This window comes from Struthio camelus, chromosome 1, assembly GCF_040807025.1.
Source record: "Struthio camelus isolate bStrCam1 chromosome 1, bStrCam1.hap1, whole genome shotgun sequence".
Taxonomy (NCBI): domain Eukaryota; kingdom Metazoa; phylum Chordata; class Aves; order Struthioniformes; family Struthionidae; genus Struthio; species Struthio camelus.
In genome coordinates, this window is record NC_090942.1 from 98,712,174 (window position 1) to 98,731,572 (window position 19,399).

At 36.4% G+C, this 19,399-nt stretch overlaps 1 protein-coding gene across 30 annotated transcripts in view; it reads right to left on the reverse strand.

The window, feature by feature from the left end:
• ABI3BP (ABI family member 3 binding protein) overlaps positions 1–19,399 on the reverse strand; it is a 184,898-nt gene that overhangs the window by 126,395 nt on the left and 39,104 nt on the right. For all 30 annotated transcript variants that reach the window (XM_068907074.1, XM_068906917.1, XM_068907057.1 and 27 more), the window contains exons 3-5: positions 16,711–16,776; positions 12,627–12,759; positions 2,816–2,997 (exon numbers count right to left, since the gene is read on the reverse strand). In XM_068907074.1, coding sequence (XP_068763175.1) covers positions 2,816–2,997; positions 12,627–12,759; positions 16,711–16,776 — 381 coding nt within the window. The remainder of the gene's footprint in view (positions 1–2,815; positions 2,998–12,626; positions 12,760–16,710; positions 16,777–19,399) is intronic.

The following is a 19,399-nucleotide window of genomic DNA, read 5'->3' on the forward strand; positions in this document are numbered from 1 at the left end:
CACCGGGGATAACAAGAGTTGAAGTGGTCTTTAGCGTTTCCTACGGAGAAGTCAGAGGTGCCTAAGAAGATTCTTTAATAAAATTAATAAACTGAAAAAGCTAATCTACAGCAAAGAAACTTGAAAGAAGAGGAATTTCTGCATCCCAGCCTGTCAGGCTGGTACCACTAACAGGTACTGGCCGAAAACAGCATTTTTAAGCTCTCCAATAGTCTTGCTTCTAAGCTCACCCTTACAAAAGTAATATGCACTTAGCACTGGAAATACAAAACATGCATATCACTTTTCTCTGCCTCTGACAAAGGTTTCCCTTGTCTCAAAGATGACCAAAGTAATTCATGGATCTGAATCCCTCATTTTTCTCCTCAGACTTTTCCATGTGTACCAGGTCACAGTTACTGAAGCTTCTTAGTCACACAAGCGTCTTGTGATGGAGCTGTAAATACAAAGGAGTAACAGTCCCTTCGCCCCACCTCAATGATATTATGTTCTAATATCATGCTTCAGATTTTGTCTACATCTTCCATCTTGAAACTATTCCGCTCCCTTCAAGTTGGCAGGCCCAAAAGCAAAAATCAAAGTAAATACTGTTATATTTCTTCAGTATTCTTTCCAAAATGGGCAAATAATAGAAAAAAAATCAGCTGTAAAGAACTTTCAATTGAGAGACATTTAAGTTGACACGCTCATGAAAAAATCTTTCAAAGTGCTTGATATTTCTCAAGAAGAGGACCTATTACTGGCCTAAAGACAAGGGAACTGACAAGGCAATAAAGCTCACACTGACTTCATGTTTGTGCAAACATCAGTAATTTGCTGGTCATTATATATAGCTTTTATTTTCTTTTTCACTCTCTAAAGGAATTTTGGATTCTATAAGCTTCAAGTATTTTATTAGAAAATAGACCTAGAATAGTGTTTTTGCCTTTCAGAAGAGTCATAGGACTTATTGATTATCTATAAAACTAATAAAGATGAATGGAAAGTGAGTAACCTTTTATACCGTTGACTTTTTTCCTTTGGTGCTTTCTTTCATTGAACATTATTTCACTAGGTCTTTTCTAATCTGCCAGGCTATTCATAACATTCGTGGCACAGTATCTTTGTTAAAACTCATTTTTTCCAAATATGTAACTGCACATGAATTAGGTGTTCATTCTGTTTACAACCAGTCCATTATCCGCTTAATGTGCTGGAGAGCAATTTAATTTGTGATCTCCAAGAAATTCATTTCTGGACAAGAACAAAAAATGATCTATTTGAAGTAAACACTCGTTTGCTCATCTGTCACACTTGTACATCCCATCATCTTACTAAGCTGTATTAAACTACAAATATTGTATCGTTATCCCCTCTGTTTCCTAAGTGTTTGAATATATTCCAGCATTTGCTCTATAGCCTCCTATAAAATGTTTAAAATCTGGAAAAAACTGCCATTTGGAAAGTGTTATTTAGTGTTCTGACACAGAGTTTCCTTTTATGGGACAGGTACAGGAAAAGACCACCACCATTCTCCATTTTAAGCTCATGGCATAGCGATGGCATTATTCTGGACTGCTTCAATGACTCTGAGAGGCCCAGGCAGGTACTTGTAAGCTACAGCATTCTAATTCATGTCGATGGCCAGCAGTATTTACATAGTGTGAGAGCTTCTGCAGTGTTACAAGCCACCCTACAGCTCCCCTCCCTTATCCTGAGTATACTGACCTGGGTAACTTGGCAATAGTTTGAAACTGAGGTCCAACACAAACTGCAACTAGAAATCTCATATGAATAAAGCTCTCTTAGGAGACTTCCCATTCTTAATGTTTCCAGTCAAGGTCAAAATACGGAGGATAAGAGTTTACATTATCTTCTGACAAACTTCATGCTCAGAAATTTCTTCATGTAAAGGTTCAAGGAAAATAAATCAGACTGGACAATGTCTGTTAAGCCTCTCTCATAAGAGAGAATTCATCCATGACAGCAGTAATCTTTTGAGCAGTATGTGGCTTTTTCAATGATTACTTTGATGCCACTCGGCATGCACGCTGCCCTGGGGCTTTGGAGAAAAAAAACTGAAATATGACTGAGAACAGCTGGAGATGCCATATGCTGTCTCCATAAAAATCCAAACAACGGCATAAACGAGAGACTACCAGAGCACAGGTACAAACACCACTTGTAAATGGTGTTGTAAATTTGTTCCTTGATCAAAAATTAACTTCAAACTGTATTTTTCAGCAGAATCACAAAGGGCTCTTCTTAGTTATTTAATTATTTTAAACTGAAGAGAGTCCAGTTCTAAGTCAAAATTCAGTTCTTACTTTTACTGCTTCTAAGTATGGGGCCCATTGTGATGCATGCTGGATAGGATAGGCTCTGTCTAGCTTTTAACCAGCTTGTACTTACAAGCAGATAGAAAATAAGATTCAAGTAAGGATACTGCTTTCCATCAAATCAAATTAGCTATGATCCTACTATGCAAAGCCAAAGGAGAAACCTAGAAAGCTTGGAATCCAGTCAGAGGTGTAACGATACACAAACAACACCTTACGTGTATCTAAACCAATCACTATTACAGTTCTATCAAGCTGCAGCAGATTTCCTATTATTTGCAATGAGAAGAGAGCGCTTGTCAAAAGAGCAGGTGGTAGTTTTTCAACTACATACTATTCCTAGTTTCACTAATTCCTAAAATAATTTGTTAGGGGCATAGGGATGGAATTTAAACAAGGAAAAATTGCTCAGTAGTTTACTTCGAATAATATTATGATAGCAAAAAAAAAAAAAAGCTGTCAAACTGGGTATCTATTAATTATTGCTAAATACTTACTGGACAGAACTGTCTTGTGATTGAAAGTCTTGCTCCAAATACTATCCTCTGTGTTGTCTTTAACGCCAAATTCATAAAGTGTGTTTGGCTTCAGATTGTCCACCACTGTCTCTGTAACTGGGCAAAGCTGAAAAACCCATTTCTTTTCTTTATCCTTTTCTCTGTAGCGAACTGTATAGAACCTGTTTCAGAAAAACAAACACATAAACAAACACGTGTGTGGGTGTGTGGCTGTGTGTACGTGTGTGTACTCACCAACCTACAAATCCCAGCATCAGGAGCGTCAAGAGTAAAATGACATTCTCATTATTCACTTGACCTGCAAACAAGCGTATGTGGTTCTGACCACAAACTGCAAGCTCATTTTACAAGCACTTTCAGTGATATTCTGACATATGCCAGAACTATGCAACGGAATCATCAGCCTATTAGTCAAGAAGCCTCAACCAATTTCTTAGTCTTTTATACCCATCCAGGATAAGGTGTTCCCCCTAAAATTAGTCCAAAAATATTTGTAAGGGGAAAACAGTAATAGTTGACATTTATGCAATACATTGCTCATTCAGTGATCCCATTATGTATTACCCGCACTTAAAACAGAAGAGTAAACCAATACATTACTTTTGGCAGCTTAAAATCAACAATGTGATGAATACTAACACCTTATAAAATTAGAAAAAAAAAAAAAAACATTTCTAATGAAATTGCCCAATTGAATCAAGCGGCACCACCCTGAAAGAGTACGGCTGCAATGCTAACGAGTATAAAACAACACAATGTAAATGATGAGAGTTATGGCACAAGAGCTCCACCACCCACTACAGTGTCTCATCTTCAATATACATACTGTATTACTGCCAAAACGAGGTGGGGTTTTTCTGTGAAAAAATTGCAAGGTTTGGCAACTTTTTCCACATGTTACTGGAAATTGTTACATATGGCATAAATAAAATCTATCCATTTCCCTTGTCCATGACACATTTACATCAGCTGAAAAATGAGGAATTCCATCCAATTATATTTTACCCACTTGACTAATGGCTTCAGGAGAATTCACATCATAAAAGAAACAAAACTCTAACGCTTTATTTCACAGTACACTTCTAAGAATCACTCAGAAGCAAAAAAGAAAAACAATTTTTCTCAATGTGCTTTGAGAGATTTAATCCAGATATTACATAGGAAAATATATGCAGATAAAGGAGAGGACCCAGAAGAAACAACCAAAATGGGCTTCAATTAACTGAAAAGGTATCATGTCGCAAGTTCCAGTTTAAAATGAATTAACGGGCCAAATATAATTCTGTCAATGCACAAACCCACTTTTGGCAAAGTCAAGCAACTCATAGAGCAGAGTAAAAGCGAAAGGCAACTGCTGAGAACATGAAAATTTCTTCTTCGTTATTAAAAGGCAGCCCAAGGTGAGGCAAGTGCCAGTCTTGCAAAATACATTCACACACAAAGCTTGACAGTTATGGGATAAAATATATAAGTCAAATTTGTTTCCTCCACACCAAAAGTACAAGTTTTTCTGTTTCATTAGCTACAGTTCAGAAAATTGTGGGCTGGATTAACTACACAAGAGAGAGGTTATTGCAGCTACTAAAAAGTATTCCTCTAGGTTATGAAATTAATGTCTGTGTTGGCTCACGACTCTCTTCATTAGCTACTACTACATTAGCTACTACACAAAGCTACTACTTTGCATTCAAAACATGCTACCGTCCATCACAGAATGGGCCTGCTTTTCAGTAACGATTAAAGTTCTCCCTGAGCATTACAGTATTTCACAGGGGTTGGAATATTTCCTCAGAAATGTAATTTATGTGTCTTTATCACTCTGAGAACCCTGATAAGAAAAAAATTATAATTCTTTATGTCAAATGCATAGCAACATTTATTGTTTTCCCTGAAGCTTATTTACTGCCTTTTCCCCCCTCTAAACCCAATGTTTTTCCCTTTATTATTAATCTGCATCCTTACCTCTATGGTCTGTGATCTATTCACTCTTCGTATGTCAAGCAATATAAGATCTAGCTACAAGCTAGACTGACAAAGAATGTTTTTACAATAAATTATTGACAGCGTTAACATGAGGAAAAGTTCCTCTCCTTTAGTCTCTTAACCGCTTCACGCATAATCACAGAGACATGAACACAGACTGAGAAGCTTACTTGAAATCGCTGCCACAAATAAATAAATCCCATATGAAGCATAAACGCGTCTTGCTGCACTCTATACAGTCTTTTGTAAGAGATTTAGAATAGGCATAGATGGATTGATAAACACGATGTACAAATAAAAGTAGCCACTTTCTTCCCAGCTTGTCTGAAAGATGAAATTTCCTTTGTTTTTATGTTCATCTTCAAGCTTTCCTTTCTTAATTAAATGAGATAAATATGAAATGATTATATTTAGTGGAAAGAAAATATATAGATTCATTTCAGTTCTTCAAGGTTCAAATCAATAGCTGCACCCGAAAAGAGTAGAACTTCCTCCCTCCTCCCAAATCCTGATTCTTCTAAATAGGCTTTTAAGCAGCTCTCCCATTTGCCTCTACTGTAGGGAGTGCTCTGCTTGTGAATACTATCCCCACACCTGAAAATTCCTTCTTCCTAGCATAAGGTAAAATACCCAGAATACAAATCCAAGTCAAAAATCATCTTCCACTGAAATTCAAAAGACTATAAAAAAAAAATCTGACAAGGAGATTTTCACAGTTGTGCCAAACTACGCCATTAGAAATAGATACAAGGAGCATAGGAGAACAGTGCTCTCCACTCCAAGATTTCCAAGCCTATAAAAACTTCACGAAGGATGTAATTACTTCAGTGGAAACTTGCCACAACTAGTACTAAAAACGCTGACTGTGATGATAGAATTTCCCCAATGTATTTCAATAAAAAGAAATCAAAATAAAGTTCAATTTAGCAATTTGCAAGGCAACTCTGAACATAATAAATATCCAAATTGTACATCAATATGCATTTTTTCAGAAATACAATCATTTCTTTACAGATCACAAATTCAGAAATGGGATTTTGTTATTAAAGAACAATAACTCTTTGTTAAATCTGACCAACAAACTGCCAAATACAGTGAAATTTCAGAGCCTGAATGAGCTGATGACATTGTACTGTCTTTTTAATTTCTCCCTTATATCAAACCTTCTTTCTATAAATATTATAATATCCAGAAATCAACACATACAATTAAAGACATGAGAATGCAGAAAAATCCAGTTATCACATATGTACATCAATCCCCTTGTGACAGCGACATTCACACACAAAATTTGCATAGCTGGTCTGCGACGTATATCAGAAACTGGCAAAACTATTTCTTTTGGTTTGCAAAGATTTAAAGAAACATCTCCTCAGATCCCTGAGAAAATGATACAAGGCAAGGTAAAAATGGAATACAGTCACAGTGAGGTAGAAGGGAAAGGTGCACTGCAGTATTTCTCAGACACTTATCTCTATGTGGTTAAGTATCTGACAAATTGATTGTGTACTGCAGGGCCCTGACAGCTAGTACAAAAGTAATACACAATTCAAGTAAAGCATAACTGAAACACACCCTGCAGTGCCATTCACAGCTCTAAATGCTAGCTTGATGTTTCAACAGCAAGGAGGTAGCACACCTCAGTTTTTGTACTCTGGAGCAGTTACACTAGGTGAGAATTTATTATACTCTAGATTCTTACCACGCACACAAACCTATCTGTATTTACCTACATTTAATCTTTATTCCTTATTTGTTTTGGTAGGGGGTAGGAGAAGGGTACATTTTATCAGAACAATGTTTATTTAATAGCACCTGTATTCCTATTTGCAGCAAATACCCCTTAATGGGCAATATTTAATTTATTAATTACAGGCTACCTGCAACCAAACCACTGTGGGGACTGTAGAAGCGTTTTTCCTCCTCCATTTCCACTAGACAACTGAAAGCGCAATATATTTCAGCTACTCAAACAGAAGGTGTCATGAGCAGGTGAGGGGTACAGTCTCACTCAGAGCTAATTGCTGTAATAAAGCCAAGAAAAAAAAAAATAAGCAGGTGAAAGACATAGAACCTACATTAGCCAAGACAGCCTGTCGCTATATACCTTTTCGTAATACTATGATGCGTTTATGTTTGCATTCTTGAAACTCTTTATATGCAAAGAGCCTTAAGTATTATTTTACAATATTCTGACCTTGCTTGCCTCCATCTAGGATACAGGCAACATGTGAAATAATGGCTGAATTAAAATCAGCAAAAATAATCTCGTAATTTAAAGACAGCCTCAAGAGTCTGATCCTCTCCCATCTGCCAATCAGCGCACCACATGTGCAACATCTATGTAAAAGACTATCAAGCTGGTATAAAAGGATGTTTCTATCCTTTCTATGCTCAGTTTATACAGATTTTTTACAACTCACAAGGCAAGGCAGTGAGATCTTTTATTTCTCAGGGTAAAGTTAGCCTTCTTATTACATAAGATAACAAAATATGATGAGCGCTTCAAAGCAGCAGCTCACAGTTTTGCTTTTGAAATTAATGGAAATCTTCCTTGCTTCTTTGAGGAGCAAAATTCTAGGTTAGATAGATAGACAAAATATTGAGCTTTCATATATAAGGACGAATGACACTCTCTTGCCAAAAATTTCACTGTCATTTCTCCAAGTATTAACCAAAACTCTTTTCAGCCAGATTCTCAGAAAATGCTAGTACAGTCAAATATTTGGGCCCAAATAATTAAATATTGGAAACCTTGCAAGGCAGATGGTTCTATGAGACTTTCAGACAAAGTCAGCTTGTATAAATACCACGGGTTTTTGGGATCCTGATCCAAACCAAAACTCCAAAGAATTTAATCAAGACTTTTTAAGTCACACACAGTCATAAACAAACAATTAAGCATGGCAGCTACAACAACATTTCTGCTCTGCGATTTCACGTTGTCATAGATAAAAGATTATAAAACCTATTGTCTTTTTTGCATATGAATGTAATCAGACTTTTAAAGAGACTATTTATTTGTTTGTTTATAGTTAGATATCATTGGAAGCATAGCATCCATTTAGTGTTAGAAAAGAATTAAGGAAATGGTTTCAACTATGATTTTTCAGAAACTGAGTATTTCACAAATTGACACATAGTTAGGTATCCCTTTTGTTGCCAATTTTACTTGAAAGTAACAGACATCAACAGATGCAAGAAGAGAGAAAGAAGCACATCCCTGATGGCTACAATTACGTTTGCAAAGCATTTGCTAATACAGTTTTCACTTTTACATGATCTTAAATATTCACTTTGACTAAATTATTTTGGCAAAATTACTTAATTGCATTGAAGAATTAGAGGCTCTGAAGAACGAGAGGCTGACAACCAATAAATCTTTCCATGTTTAAACAAGCTTTCTGTTCCACAGCAGCAAATTCAAAAGCATCTGAAATTCCACAAGGTCATTTGCTGCAGCATGTCTTCCTTAAGGAATTCTGCTAAGTTTAAAATCTATTTTCTATGACATCTGAAACACAAACTGTGATCCAGTTGCCAGCTGCATAGCGACACAGATTTGTAGATCTGTGCAAAAGGAGATGCATGCAGCTAAACTTTCTGAATTTAGGGTTTTAAAAACCCTACTTCTATGTGCTGTATAATATAAGTAGTAAGTATGGATTTTTCCCTCTTTTCCTCCTCTTTATTTTTTATTTTCCTTTTTTGCAGGGCCAAGGGAGCAGATTTAAAGTAAGAAAAATCTGCACTGAATGTAAATATGAATTAGGATATTTAAAACATAGATAAACAAATTTACTATTTCTGTTCTGGATGTATCTGAAGCTTGCTTCTTTTTATATGCAGACCACTTGATACAGTAAAATATACTGTTCCTATCTACAAAATCTGTCTGTCTTGCATAGGATCACTGCATTTTCTGTTCCTTCCCTCCCCCTTGCCAAACAACTGAAGGCCTGTTAGGACCCCTCCTCTGTTTTGGGATCTGTGGTGTTTTCTAACCAAAGGGAAGCCCAGGAAAAGACTCTGCAATAGTGGACACTTCTTTTAGACCTAAACAGACAGTAAACATACCCCCAGTATGTGTATTATGACAGCTCTGTCCATTAATGGTCGGTTGAACACTGAAAGGCAGAGGAGAAACAAGCTTCTCCGCTCTGGAACATGAAAAGGGGAAATAAACCTGTTGGGCAGATTATCATAACTTTGCTATCCTCCTTCATCAAGCACCTCATACTGGCATAAGAAAATAGAGGATGCTGAGAAAGCTATGTTTAACAGCATTGGCGGAACCTTTCTGGCATTGTGAAATGTTTAACAATTACATAAAATTAAATTATTTGTTTTTTGGTTTGGGTCATTTGTTTTTTTGCATTCCAGTGCTAAGGCTCTGACCAGAGATGATGACAACTTCAAGAAGACTCTAAAATTTGACTTGCAAAGAACTACAGTCCACCCAAATTGCAGTGACCATCTTTGCTTCTAACAAGGCATGAAGGCTTGGGGTTATTTTGCAGAAAATGTGCAGCACTTAATCTCTGGCGAGTAATACGAAAACAACTGAAAGATGGTTTGCTTCAAAATGGCATGGAGAAAACACTTCCTTCACTGGATTCTCTTAAAGAGCATTTTGTACAGGTAGAATTAATACTATGTGCTTGCAATATGCAAGCAATAATTTCATTGTTTCACTGAAGCAACAGAAGAGCTACCAATGCTCTCTGAGAACGTTGCACCCCTTGTTGAAAATTCATTCATTCGCAAAACCAGATCTTCCAAGGAACATTCCACTGAGGTCAGACTTGCACTAGGGAAAACAGATCCAGGCTGTTCCATATGGTTTCCATCTTCTGAGTCAGTAACATGTCCAGATAGCTTATATTATGCAACATTTGTATAAAAGCTTCATGTCAATCGGAGATGGTAAAATCTGGGGCTGAGAACAGTGACTCCATTTCAGATCAGACAAAATTAGAAATCTAAAATGTGGTGGGATATTAATGGCCAGAAGTGAGGTAAGGGATCAAAATTAACACATACTGCCAATGTCAAAGAGTAGAAGTTAGTCACCGTACAAGAATCTTGCTGGTGATTAACAGTACATTTCAACATCTCACATTAAGTAGAACTTGCCAGATTAAAAAGAATGGGGAACTGAAGTAGTGTATCCTTGCAATAGATACAAATGCTGATGAATCAGTTGTCTGAATTTAAGACTTGAACTTTTAACATGAGGCTAACTTGCTAAGGATGGGCTACTTCATAAATTTTCTTATCACAACCATCAGCTCAGCTTTGCAGTCGTTGCATCTGAGCTATACATGTAACTCAAACGTCAAATTTTTCTACGTGAATGCGATACTTGCATTTTATCACCATGACATCTTAAAACTACTTGGTAAACAAAAGCATCACATAATAGGTATTTTATATTAGTCGTGACTGTTACTAGTCAATTATATAATTAATATATAACAACCTCTCCCTATACACAAACTGGTTGCAAATATATCTGAATCCATTCTCCGCTTGGAATTATAGAAACATACACTGTGGGTCAAATGGAAAACTATTCTCATCACTTGTACAAATCACAAGCTTCTTGGTCCAGTAAAGGTAAAGCAAATGAGTATCACTTAAATTTTTAGATTTTCAATTTTCTTTCTCCATTCTCTTTATTGCTGTGCTTAACTGCAAAATAGAAATCTGCTTATAGGCACATGCCCATAATTTTATATGGCCATTTGTAATTTGGTTTAGTTTTTTTTTAAACTAGCGACTCATGAGCGCTGGTGTATTTTTACAAGGTTGAAGTGCAGGCAGATATTTCAACGTTTGTTTAATCCTTTTGATCTTTTTCCATATAATGAACAGTATGACTTTTACAGAAAAGGCCTTTTGGGCCTGAACTTTAGAAAACATGTACCAACTTGACATATAGACATGGTAAAAGCAAATCTTGCTTACCACAGTAGCAAACATATAGAATATATTCTGAACACAGCAAGATATCAGTAAGCAGTGCATTTAGTGGAGAACATTACGTAGTATGTTAAACAGTGTTCAAAGTTTGGGTCAAGTAATGTCCAAGAATATTCAATTACTGGGGAGAAAAACAGAGCTGATGAAAGCATCATGGTGGGTATCACGTGCCTTGAATCTCCAGGTAGGTTAACATAGGATATATGTTTCTTCTGAAGTGCCCTTCCTTCCCACTGCACAGTGGGTGCTATAATTTTGTTTGCTGACATAGCATATAGAAAAGATACATTCCCTGGTAAAAAATGGTCTAAAATCATCAAGTGAGAAGAAGACTTTACAAGTTCCTGCAGGATCAGCTCATTTCTTGGAAGGAACTAACTGCAGGAAAGGGTATGCTTTATTAGGGGAGCAATATTGGATGTATGAACAGTTTAAAATAACTTTTATTTCTACTAAAAAGAAATCTAATTAAATTAGGTGGTTGGATATTTCCTAACTTTTCATAACAATTTCCTAATAAACATGGACATTCGATTTTCAATAGTATTTGAGGTTCTGGGCTGTGATAAAGATGTTCATAAGAAATTTCTTCAGTTTTGAAAATGGCTAGTCCAAAGCTTTTGGGAGGCAATGGAAAGATCTTACTGGCTGCATGTGCTTTGCATCATGGTCCAAGTTTGACATTTCCTGCCTCGTATCAATAGTTTTGTGATTAACTCCAAAAGGAAGTAGATTCAAGCTCTCAGTTAGACAGCTACAAATCAGATCAAATACCAAAGTGATAAGAAAATAGGAGTGTTCCCAAGAACGTAAAGGTGCATTAATAAAGCAAAAGATGATGGTGAGAAAATGGATATAGATGCATCTTGAACAAAGAAAAAGGAAAGCACTGTGAACAACAGAAAATGGGTGAACAAAGTTTCTTCTTAGATCTTACAAAACACTGTGCAGTTGAATGGAGCCTCATGGGATGTAAACGAAGACAAAAAAAAAATGCCTTCTGTCATAAAGAGAAGAATACAAAGAGAGCACCAAAATGTTAGAGCAAGGAAAATCCTGATATTAACAACTTTAACAATCCCAGCAAATTAGTTTTACTTGTTTGCTAAGAGTTCTCTAGAACATAACGGTGCACTCAACTGAGAAGCCGTCCAGCATTCTGACTTCTCTAGAAACAGCTACTTGGTGAGCCTTCCTGAGCTCCCACCTGCTTATTTAGTGATAAATAAAGCACCTGATTAGTTAGTGATATCAATCACTAAATAATTACAACAAAACAAAAATTTCATAATAGAAGAGATCTTGTTTTACTTTAAAAAGAAAGTTTATGAAAACTGTACTGTAATACAAGGAAAGTGTGCAGTGGTAAAACCAATCACAGGAAACAAAAATCAAATATCAAATATCATTGAAACAAAGTGCTATCCTCCTGTCAAGGCAGAGCCAAAGACTGACTTTACTACTACATGGCCAGCTTTAATCAAGATATTTCCTATGCATCAAAGTTTCTTTGATTTATACGAATACAAATGAAGGTAGAGACAAGGTCTCTAGTTTGAGAAGAATTTAGAGTGAAATAGCAAGATTTGTACTTCAGCATGTAGGCACTCCTTTGAGCTCACATTCAAAACAAGTAAATTCTTACTAAGCATTAATTTAAGTACAGGAGAAAACTTACTTCATATTCAGAACTATTGCTTCCATGTTTTAATTCCCACTGTCAAATTTATTCTGCCACACCAGATAATCACCTTCATACCATCAAGCATGAAATGCTCAGTTAAAACATGATCACCATAAAAGGTGTTTTCTGTTACATTACCTGTCACTAGCGCAGTTACTTGTTGCTGTCCAGTCATGCTGAGGGTTGACTAGGATGCCCCAAGAGAGGAAGACAGAGGTTGGGGTCAGAGTCCCAACTACCAGCTGCAGAGGCTTTTGAGTTTTGGTCCGACCTACATAAGAAACACACCATTCCAGTTACAAGTTAGTTTCTCTCTCCTGCATTATGTAGGAGAACATATTTGCAGTTGGATAATGAAATAAATGAAGATCTACTTCTCTTCTAAATTTGAAGGAAAAGGTACAACAGTCCTCTCTTTTTCACAGTTGTTGTTTCTAATGTATGATTTAAAAAGGGGAGAGAGGCAGAGAGAGGGTCTGGATCGGTTTGTTGGCTTCACGTTGAGGCAAGTGAAATGTCTGGAAGGAGGGGAGACGGCTCCTTCTCTGAAAGCAACTGAGTGAAGAAATGCAGAACAAAGTAGGCAGAAAGAAAGGGAGGATACAGCTAGCAGGCTCCTAAAGGAGAGATGAGGAAACTACTTAGAAAAGTAGATATCGGACACATAATCAAGTCTCAGAGGCAACAAAAAGATTTTTTCAAGGTTGTCTCTGGGCTTGCACAACGTGTATTTCAACCTAGGAAGACAATGAAAGACTTCACTTCCAAACTTGTGGATTCAGGGTAAAACTAAAGGAAAAGATCCATCCTGCTATTATTTGGTGGGCAGGAGGGAGATTTGTTTACAAAACTTTGCATTTCTACTTTGTCTTATTTTCAGTTTTCTCTGTTTCAAGAAGTTGGGCTTTTTGATATTGTGTTCCACATAAAACCTAATTTTTGAAAATCAACGCTTTTTTTGGTGTTTTCGATATGCTTAGTATAAGGCAGATACAAACTAACCTCAAAACTCTGGCTATCTTGGACCATATCACAGAAAGCGTTACACATAATTTAGGATTTTAGGAAGTTTCTCTTTCCCTGTGACAGAGAATCTTCTTGGCAGGACTTGTTACGAACCCTGCAATTATGTCCACATGCCGTTCATACTGTCTAGAACACCAAAAGTTAGATCAAAAACTAAAAACATTCTCTTAACTGTAGGCAGATCTGAGTAGGTGTCTGCATCTAGTGGCAATCTTCCCTTTTAGTCCCTTACTAAACTCAGATTGCTCAGCTTTTGCATTATACTTAAATTTAACTTTGCTCTGAATGAATTAGCACAAGCATCCTTCACATGGAAGAAGAAATCTTGAGTAAGGTTTAAATGCTAGTTTGGAAATAAAGAAATCATCTAGAACAGTAATTGTCAATATGAAGTTTGAGTTTGTAGACTACTGCAAGTAAAGATGATTAATTAAGGGAAATTCATATATTCTTTATATCGGTTCACATACTTAAAATATCTAAATGATCTTTACCTTTACAGAAAAAAAAAACGCACAGGGGCCCAAAAGTTACCCAAACATTTCATTCACTGCTGTGATACTGATCTAAGTCTCTTTTCATGCCTCTTGATCCCTAATAGGTCTCTGCTTAACAAGCCCCGATGAAAGTCTGATCTGCATTCCCAAGCAACGCGTGTGCAGCTGGATACACTAACTATGTGGGTGTTTTACCGCATATGTATGAGGAACATGTAAACAACAACAACCACCACCCCTCCCTTTCCCCTCCGCCCTTATGAAGAAGTATGACATTACGTAAAATACTGTGGAACATATACTTTTATGAGGGCAAAAGCACAAATAATTTTCTTGTTTTCTAGGTTGGTTCCTATCCTCTTTCCCCATTGTTAAATAAAAACCTAAAACAAACAGCTTACTCATCAAACTATTTGGCAAACTTCCTGAGCACAGTGAAATCCTTTTTTTAATCACTTTCAGAGGAAACATGGAGAATACATGAGTTTTAAGGAAAAGAAAAATCAAGTTCTCGTCTAACTTGAATTCATTACACTGTCCTCCTTGTGACCAACATATAATCTTGAATCTGAGTCTTTTTTCCATTAGTTCCCAGTTAGAGACTGCTATGATTTATACACCACAAAACTAGAAAGTATCCATGTAATCATCTATTTTGATCTACATGAAAACAAAACACACAACTCCCTTTTATTAAGTGGTATTTGAGCTACAGTGGATCTTTTAGAAATGTAACCAATCTTCATAAAATTGCAGCGACTCAGACTCTATCACAATCCTTGATAAATTGTCCAGTTTAACCATACTCACTATTAAAAATGCCTGCCTCATATCTAGTCAGCATTAAATCAACAGCTGTTTCTGTATCTTTGTCTGCTGGACTAAAAAGTCAATTGTCAGAATCTTGTTTCACGAGTCAATTTCTGCAGACTGTGATCTAGTCCTTGATCACATACTTAAAGACTGTGTGACTCCCCTAAGCTTACATGATCAATCTTTCAGAGTCTTCCACTGGAAAAGAGTGGAAGATTTTTCAAATCTTTAGTCATTCTTCTGCCTCTCCACTGAGCTCTTCAATTTATTGATTTCTAGCTTCAGTAGTGGATGAAAAGTCAAAAGGGCTATTGAATTGGTCCCCCTCTGACCCAATTAATACTTAATTATTTTTAATTATGGAAACAGCCAGTAGCTTCATGTCTAGGGTAGTCATCCATTATGCAAGCAGTTATAATTCAAGTTCCTCACCAGAACCGAATTGAGGACTGAAAAAGTTTTTTCTTCATGCTTGAAACAAGTGCCCCCAAGGCTTTTGACTATATTCAAGTGTGATCTCTTTATGTTAGTTCTGATCTCTATACACAGACTCCTCTGCAGCCCTGCCCCAGATTTTATATTAGTCAGTCAAACGTTTCCTAAAAATCCAAAGAGGGGGGGAAAAAAAGGAAAGAAAATACTGAATTTTTCTTCATTGAATGCAAGTAATTTTGTGCAACTTACTTTTGTCTCAAAAACAGTAATTCCTTTATTTGCTTCACATTAAAAAAGAAAGGAAGGAGCGTTCACTGTACAGGCTCAGCTGCAGGCAACAAATTAAAATATTGCCAAGCGTAACAGCAGAGTAGTGGTAATTCCAGTTCCCCAAAGGTCACGTTTACTTGGGTCAACTGACCCACTTAAAAGAATAAGACCAGCTATGAGGTTGAGATAATGGTAAATGGTACCCTAGAATTCATAAACAAAAGTCAGATCCATCATTAAAAGAAATGATCTAATTTTCCACAACTGAAGCAGACACTAAAATTAACAATCTTCAAACAGTGCATTAGAAATTTTTTAAAAATATTTTTACATATGTATTGCATCTGAAAGGTAAATTACGACCTTTCTAGAGGCATCTATACATATTGTTTTATGTTTGCCCATGAAGGAGGAGAAATTAATCCCAAGTAACTACCAGGAATTAGAACGAATTCCATATAAAGATCTGAAAGTATAAATACATAAATAAAAACAAACAGTTTATTCTTTGCAACATTTCCATGATCCCAAGCAATTAAAGCACTAACAGTACTAATGGCATGATTACAGTCATATAGATAGTCTCTGGCAGAAAAACAAACAAACCCTGCAGATTTCTATTCTGCTATGCATAGTTTCAGCTAGAAGAATTCCTCTTCCCCCAACACACTGCATCAGCAAACCTAGTAGCAATATTCATTTACAGATATACATATACCAAGAGAAATTATCATTTCCAATCAGGTACAAAGAACACCAAAATGTCCATGGATTACAGGATCCTTAAGGGCAGTTTGGAGATAATACACATCATTAAACTTCAATCCACTAGATCATTATATTTCAAGATAAAATGTGCTGAGCCTTCCCATATTTACTTTTTCACATACACTGGTGACCTCTTTAAACATCAGAAATTAGTATTCTAAATTTTAATTCTCAGCCATAAGATCTTTTTACAAAAACAATCTTCAGGTACTTCTTCTACTTGAATACTGCATATGTGCACTAAGCACTGACTTAGGAAATACAGGCCCGCGTTCTAACTACCACCACATGGAATCTGGGCATCCCAGTCAGACACATACAGTTATAAATACATTTTCAGAGAAACCCCATAAAAGCAGGATTCTGTCTTCTTTTAATTACTTAGAGAAAGAGATGCAGCAAAAGTAAAATACCTGAGCAAGACTTCTTATTTGAATTGCGTGCTGGTCTTACTGAAATCAAATACCGTGGCTCTGCATCTGCAAACAAAGAAAGCAGAAAATAGTATAGGCTTGCCATTTATTTGAGTAAGGAATTAACTTATTATTCATGTGAAAAAGTACAAGATTCCAAGAATGCTTGATAGGTTATCCTATCTTTATGATCTTCAGGCACGTTTCCTTTAAGATTTATTCAACAATCATCCAGAAACATGTTAGCCATTGAATAACACACCCCTGCACACAAAATTTGGCACTTCTTTTTGACAGAGACCTAACAAACAGGTGAAGATGGCAGGATATACATGCAACATTTCAACCCAAACACCACTTTGGCAGTGAGGGGGAAGGAAAGTCTGGACGAAGAGGAAGAGGTGATAGCAAAGCAAAAGAGCAGGTAAAGAAGTTAAGAGGATAAAGCGTGAAGAAATGTAATCAGAAATATCTGCACTCCTAAAGACAGACCGAGGAACTGCTACAAAGCAAGAGTTCCCTAGGCAGTAACCACTTGTTGGCTATTTACAGCCTTCCCTATCTCAAGGTCTGGCACATAAGCAGTAGAAAAGAAAGACATTAGAGGGAATTTTCCTGGCCTACTGAATGCTATATTTGCATACTTTTCAAATTATTCCAGCAAAAAAACAGAATTTTCACTATGCTCTTTTATATATCTGCAATCTAAGAGAAAGCAATATACAAACGCAGAAAGGTTGTACTCTACTGTTCCCACCCATTATATAGCCACACAAATAGAGTATCCATCCAAGTGTGGAATACTGTAGTGGTTGCTGATGCTGCCAACGGAGGAGGACTTCCAAGATCAGAGGCTGCTGATGCAGATACCTTCAAACAGTATTTCTACCAGCAACTATCTACAAAACAATCAACTTCAAAACCATCTCCACATCCATCAGTAACTAGTGGCATATTTGTTTATGATGTCAAAATAGTGTCTGTTTTCTTTGTATATATAATAGTTTTCCCCTGCTTCTATTGTCAGTCACATTAAACTGGCTTGTCTAATGGAGATGGTTGTTTTAATGCACATGTTTTTCTAAAGGATAGTTTGAACAGCCTTGCAGTGACGTCCCAAGGAGTTACAGGAGCATTTACTGCAGTTTTATCCACACTAGCATAACTTTGCAAAGTAGTGTTGCAAGCTTTGTGTTTATCCAATACTTATTTTGTTTGCTCTCTCCTTACAGAAATCTGGATATAAGAGAAAACTGAACAATTTCTCAGTGGTTGTGCTTAACTGGTGAACTACAAGGCGTTGCAAGGATGCACTGGAATATGCAAGAAACCATATGTTTCATCAATATAGAGAGATTTAGACACATTATCTTAAACAGAAGAACATTTTTACTTTTTTACATAAACTTTTCCTTTAAAATTATGCTGATTAAAAACTGCCTTAGCTATATGGTAATCTGAATTTTGCCCGTGCATATCTCTTTACAAGCTCCCATGACTTCTTTTCAAGTGTTAAAGTTGGTTGAGAGCAATGTTTGGCTTTAAATACTGAAGGACTGAAAACTCTGACATCTGATATCAAGAGTAATGAAAAATCTCCCTCTTTCTGAGGATGAATTTCCCCAAAGTTGCCATGTCCCTCTCAACATTATTTTATCAAAACACTTATTATTTTAAGCTGCAGAGCCTTCACTGCCAGAAGCATCATCTGAACTTGTGGCCTCTTACCATGTGTGCATATGTTCTTTCAAACAGCATCAAATGTCCCAAAAATGTGTTAGCTTCGTGTAAAAGTAACAGCAAACTTGGTTTGCTTCATATCATGATGTTTTATAGGCTAGTATTTCCAAAATATTCACAAACTGGTTCACAGTTGACACCCAACTAGCCATGACCGAATGTTTAAGAATGGCTGCAGTTTTGATTTACTTGAAGAGAAACTTAAGGCCAATCTCAAGGCTTAAAATTGAAAGCTGAAAATTCTCATCCTTGGAAAGGCTTTGTGTTTATTTAGCTGTGTAATATGACCTGCTCTGTTAGCATTTTTTGACATGAAGCTTTTGCATCTTTTAGGGGAATTTGCACAAAAGTGTAAACTGGAGTTAAAACAGAGATTGTCTATCATGTAAAGATTTTTAAAAAGTACATTGCAAAGATTCTCTTTTGCTATGAGAAAACGCGCAGTGGTTAAATGCAAAAGAATTGTAGATGTTGGAAAGTATGAAAAATGTAGTTTGTTTCTGAGATGAACTTATTGAATAAGAAAATCAGTTAACTGTTGCTCGCCTGTTATATGCAAAATTACGTCTATTATAAAAGTACCCAGAGATCCCACTCAAAGTCACAGCCCTTTAAGGCTTTAAAGGTTAGTAATAACTCTGTTTTCATAACGAGTACCCAAAACTGTCAAAGGACTTCACAGATCTCATAATAACTCTGTGCAAAGGGTATGCAGCTTACTTATAAAAGAAGCCAGTAGCTGATGTGGAGACTATCTTATGTGTGTTTGACATTATGGTGTTTCCTGTAACTAGAAGGTCATGCAAGTCTTGACCGATTTAATATTAGCCCATGGGGTTAAGCCCTGCCAAACTGTTGATGCATTTAGTTTACTCTTTTTACAATGTTACAGCACAGACTAATAGGTCTGCTCTTTATTGAGAAACTGCTTACAAGAGGAAAACTGAGG